This window comes from Aspergillus brasiliensis (genome assembly GCF_001889945.1).
Source record: "Aspergillus brasiliensis CBS 101740 unplaced genomic scaffold ASPBRscaffold_12, whole genome shotgun sequence".
NCBI classification, from domain to species: domain Eukaryota; kingdom Fungi; phylum Ascomycota; class Eurotiomycetes; order Eurotiales; family Aspergillaceae; genus Aspergillus; species Aspergillus brasiliensis.
Genome location: NW_027137453.1, coordinates 995,859 through 1,001,532, shown reverse-complemented (window position 1 = coordinate 1,001,532; position 5,674 = coordinate 995,859). Strand labels below are relative to the sequence as shown.

General features: G+C 48.7%; 1 protein-coding gene across 1 annotated transcript; it reads left to right on the top strand.

Annotated features, from left to right (window-relative positions):
• The first annotated feature begins 3,141 nt into the window (after nt 1-3,141).
• ASPBRDRAFT_311296 (uncharacterized protein) lies at nt 3,142-3,608 on the top strand. Its single transcript, XM_067622866.1, has one exon. It carries the CDS (start codon nt 3,290-3,292, stop codon nt 3,563-3,565), a length of 276 nt encoding a protein of 91 aa, XP_067475967.1. The 5' UTR covers nt 3,142-3,289; the 3' UTR covers nt 3,566-3,608.
• Nucleotides 3,609-5,674: the final 2,066 nt, after the last annotated feature.

Genomic DNA, 5,674 nt, shown 5'->3' with positions numbered 1-5,674 from the left:
CACGCCTGACACCACTCCCAGTCAGATCCCTTTCCGTCCCGTGCGCGCCTGGAGCGCGGCGCCTTGATTCGACATGGGTTGGCTGTCGAGCGTATCCTAGCCCCAATAATGATTACTGGAAGAGGGGGTTGTAGTCTTGTTTCTTTGCATGAGGAACTCTCTGTCAATCCTTCGCCTTCCTCCTGTCCTTCGGCTGTTTCACTAACGCGCCCCGACCCCTTTGTGAAGGTTGACGGTGTCCAGAGATGCTGTGATAGGTCGGGATCGAGTCCTGGATGTGGCGTCAACAAAGGGGAAAGCAGAACGATGCGCCCTCTCGTAATGAGTACGGCGAGATGGCCCCGGCGCCCATGCCGGCTGCAGTCTTGATTCAATGCTGAAACTTCTGATTTGCCCGCTCAAACCTTATTCCCCAAAACGCCTTAAGTCCAGTCTGCGAAGCACGTTCCAATAGCACCAATCCATGCGCGAGGCCGAGTACGCTGTTCCGAATATGGCGATATCCCCGAGTCGAGCTAACGTTTGAGGACGAGACCCCCATTTCTGAGACAGCCTATGGCCTTAGGACGTTTGAGAAGGTCGACCGGCATGAGAATACCCCAGAGGTTGGCCAGTTTTAGCCGCTAGGTGCTGTCTATAAACAGCTGAAGCACGAGTCAACCTAGATAGATAGATCTTAGAAAGCGTCTAGTCTGTTATCGAGCAAAAATAGAACGTCCCCATCTCGTATAGATACACGGAGTGAAAGGGCGTCAGATGAACGGACTGTAAACAAGACTTTTAGTACTCGTTAGCTTGATCCCATAGAGAACTACACGTCAGTTCTCTCCAGTAGTATCTATCTAGCACTCACCAACTGTTGAGACGAGAAACTCTAGCTTATCATCTGATCAGTCACACTCCTTATTTTTCTTCCCTTTCCTATCTCACGCTCGGCGTCGGCTTAAACCAGCCTAGTAAGGACTAGTAGTTTGCCAGTCTGATATGATTGAGTTTGCCAATTCTGCGGCTACAGGCACACCGATCTGCTACTAGCGGATAAACGTCCCACCTTCAGGCAGTTCCTTTGTCTGCTTAGTCCGTAGTCCCAGTGTACCGGAGTACCTGCATGAATAATCTGATAATAATAGGTTAGTGCAAAAGCGGTTCCGTGGTTCCAATTCCTTTAGTTCAGGTACCGCTGCCGTGAAGGGAAACGGAGAAGCCGCAAAGGGAGAAATCCAAAAAAAAAAAAAGGATTGATACTTGCTAAGCGGTATTTCCACTAACTACTAGTTAGTTAGTAGTGACCATTATTGTCATGCATCCATCCGGTTTCGTTAGTCATCCCCCACTAAAATCTGCATGCTCGTGCCATTGCACGAACCACAGTCCACGAGGCGGGACGGGGAGACATCTTCGTCGTTTCAGATTCTGCACGTAACCATTCCGAGCAGCGTACTTTGACACTTGCACCGGGGTCGCTTGGAACTGTCGCTTCGTACGAGTCAGAAGTCCTGAGTCGTGACTCGCTGATACAGGGTGGTTGGTGCCTTCTGAAGAGTCTAGACGATGCAATGCCCAGGGAATCTGGGTTTTTGCCGACTACCCTTGGCATTTATCACTCCTAAAGCGGAAGTGTGCCGAATCCCGCATGAGGCCGGATTGATGACTATAGCGTCGTGTTGTTGATAGCATGATGCGGACTGAGTATCAATGTCTAGTGACAGGAAATGCCGCTATATGCTCCTTCATGCAGGAACGTGGAAAAGAATGCGTAATCCCCGCTCTTAGTGCTAACTTATCTGCTTGGCATTTGACAATGCGCTAGCTGGTGCGATTACTGATCAGGCCCATCAATCTCTTTTTCAACTTAGGAGCTAGATAGATAGGTATGTTGGCTAAAAGTCATTTGTGGTCCCTTAAAATCGAAAAGTCGACAGAGTGGAGGATAAAGCGACAAGTGCAAGTAGCTGATCGATCTATGGCCTGGGCAGGAAGTTAGAACTTAGAAGACAAGAAGTGGATTCTCGGACACGGAATTCCAGCTTTGTCCGTTGGCCGCCATATAGTAATATACAGTATAGGCATAGAGGCTAATACCAAAACCCGAGGTTTAAACGGCGAGAGTATAAGGCCGCTGATCATCTCCATTCCGATATATCCGGCTATTCCATTCAGTGACTGGCGGAGTGAGATTCTCCAGGAAGGCACCTTTTGTTTGCTTGGGTCTCGGAAGGTTTATTGGCATGGCTCACGGAATAATATCAGTTTCTGGGATAGTCCTACTGTCGTAAACAGGCGACGACTGTTTGTGCACGCGCAAAATATTTGGTGAAAAAGGCCGACGAAGACCGGCCTACTGACCAGTGAACGTATCGGTAATCCGGAAAAAACAGATGCATTAGGCTGGGAGGTTCAGCATGGTGACGGCACATTCGCTGCGCATTCCACCAAGGACCTGACAGTTGTAAACACTAAACAGAACCCAAATGGACGCGACTCTAAGCTCCCCCGCACGTTCTCGAGTCAGACCGGGAGGTTTCATCTTGGACGCTACTCCAGCTTAGCTTCATCACTAGATACGATACACGAGCTATCACCAGAAGAGAAGGTAGAGATTCAAAAAGATGGACTTAGCGTTGGTCCGGCCTCTGTTTGATCGTCCAGAGCTGCCCATCCCGTATCCCCGACAGCAGTGCGGCACAGGCTCAAAGCATTCTGTAGTCTGTATAGCAAGAAAACATTGCTGTGGCCCTGGCAGTGACGGATGCCGGAACTTGGAACAGTGCTGGACTTTTCTAGATGGTTTCAGGCCCGACGATCAAACCCAGACCCGTTGCACAGAGAGCGGGCCAAGCCTTCCCTTGCTGGAAATGCGGCCATTCCTCTCGTAGACGACAGAATAGGTAAGTAAAAGTAGAATGGCCTTTTCCCGACTAAACTTACTACTCAGTACTCCGTACTCCGCACTAACTAACTAACTATCGAGCTAATGCCGGCTTTACCAATTGTGACCTTGTGGTCAGTAAGCCGGCAGAGGCGGCCGTAATTTATGGCTCCATTTTGGTCTCCATCGAGAACCCCGTGGAATTCAGGCACAATTGCCTATTCCAGCCTGGTCGCCCCACATTAGGGTCTGGAAGGATTCAACCGTCAGGGGAGAGCTTGAGTTTCCAAGTTGTTCTTACTCTTAGTCCTTAGTCCTTAGTCCTTAGTCCTTAGTCCTTAGTACAGAGTACTAACTAGTTACTTAGTATCCTCGACGGAGCACTACCGGCACTATTTGCTATGCTAACCTAGTCTCGCCATGCTACCGACTGTTGCTACTGGAATCGAGCCATCCCGACCCCATCCCTATCTCCATTTCTCCGCCGTTCTTCCACTTCCTGTCGCAACTGCTCCGAGGACTATTGCGAGATGTCGCAAGAACTCACGTAATCTGCTCCGAGGAGGCGTCCAGACTAGAGATATGGCTCTGGATAACTCTAAATGTTGTATGGGTACGAGCTATCGGCGCCTCCTCGGCCTGCTCGGTCCCTCGGACTTCTCCCAAATGCAGCAACCAGCCGCCGGCATTTTTTGACTGGGTCTTCGGAGAATTTATCATGGTTAGCAAGGGGTCTCTTTCCACTGACCCTGATCGATGACAGTGCTCAGATATCAGCCTGTCTATTTTTGTGTTTTCTTGGTGGTCCCTGACCTCTCCTGACCGGCATACCCATGATGGCGATGCAACCCCCCCCTTTTTTTTGCCCAGCACACGCAGTCGTTGCAGTCTGCACAGTGCACGGTGACTAGTGATCTCTGTAGCTTTCTCTCTTCCTCTGCGGACATACAGAATTCGGCCGAAAGTGTGGAGTAACTAGACTGACTTACATAAAGATCTTGACGATCGGGCCAATGACCGCCAGACAGTTCCGGCACCGCTGCACTAAGTATGCCTCTATACCAGCATACTGACTATACCAGCAATCTTAACCTCCCTGACCCGGCAGAAGTGGAGGAAGTATAGGGGGCAATTATGGCCTTACGGTACACTTCGGACTGACTTTCGGAAGACACATCCTACCGTGGACCACAAGAATTGGGCTCATAAGGCTTGGCGACTAAGCTTCGCCGTTTTCGCATCCATCCTTTGGATTGCGCAGATCACCCCTGATGCTCCAACGTCCTGACCGTATGATGGCATGCTCCGGGGATAAACCGGCTAGACCTCTTTTTTTTTTTTCGACACCGCCTTTTCTCTCCCATATTAACTACGGAATAGTTAGCGAACAATTGCTTCCAGATTTGTCATTGCGATCGCGTTAAACAAATGGGTTTAGTTCGGGTCACGAAACATGGGTTGCGAGTCTACCCGCGCTTGTTTCCTATCCTGCTACAATGATTCAGCCTGGTATGTGACTTGGGCGATCATTATGTCATTTCTGACATACCAGTGATAATATCATCAGGCATCTATGAATGCAGTTGACGACGACGATCTTGATGTTCTGAGACTTAGGAACATACCCCATAAAGCACGATCCTAATATCGAAGTGCCACTATATGGATGATGCACACGGACCAAACCTTGATGTCTCAAAATTGAGCTCGGATAGTCGGGCCCCTCAAAAGTGTATGCGATTCAATTTAGATCGCTGTCTGTATCTTGTGAAAGAGTCAGGTGAATGTGATTTAGTCGATCGTGATTATTTAAATCCGATATTAATCTTTATTTGGAGGCTATGGTTGGTGGGCCAATGGGCGTAGCGCTTGCCGCCATGATGGTGATTGTGATTGATCACCTTGATCAGTTATACACATCAAAGACCATGGAAAGGTAGAAAGTACCTAGTAAGTAAGTACCTATTTACGGGGGCTATTTTCCCAACTACTACTATCTTAAGTAACCCCCCCAAAACCAGCCTTGAGCGACAGATCTCACCGGTCATGCGTCCTTTGGTGGCAGTGGCGTTTTGGGTCGTAGGCTTTTCCTATCTTTGAGGCTTTGAGCAGCTAAGCCCGCCATGCTTTTGGAAATGTACTCCGTATGTATGTAGTTATGTAGTATGTACATGTGTGTAAGCACAGCCTGGCCAGATGACCCCGTCCATGGTACCCTTGATCTTCCCGAACAAAGGGGGCCATATGCAAGCCGAAGGGGGCGATAAAGCCGTATCATACTGTACAAGTGCTTCGGTAACCTTCCCTAGAGGCTATCACCTACTAACCACATGGATAATAATCCCAAGGACTGTAAGTGCATCATCACTGTACGCCACGGTCAAACCGATCATCACGTAAGATCAGTCAGTCGGTTATTTTTGGTGTGCTATCAGTTGACTACTAGTAGTAGTACTGTCTTGGGTTTAGTGTTGCTCTGAAGAGTTTCTACTAGATATGTACTACTTCGGAAACCCGCATAACTACCCTGCATGTAAGTAATTCGCCTGTTGGACAGAACCTGGGTGGTACTGTGCATGTTCTCTCGTCTGACAATCAGATGAGCCAGCCCATGGCAAGTGAAGTAATACAAGCACTGCCATGCCCATGCCAGGCATTCATTTGCAGATGATGGTAGCATAGCCGCCAGGTATCCAACCATATTCCGAAGAATCAGATTGGGAGCCTTTGTCATACGTTGCTGTAACTAGAAGATGTCAACAGCACAAATACAAAACAAAGATGATGATGAATGGGCTATTACTA

Bases quoted from the DNA above. Each gene is read 5' to 3' on its own strand.
- ASPBRDRAFT_311296 (XM_067622866.1), top strand. From the start codon at position 3,290: ATGCTACCGACTGTTGCTACTGGAATCGAGCCATCCCGACCCCATCCC.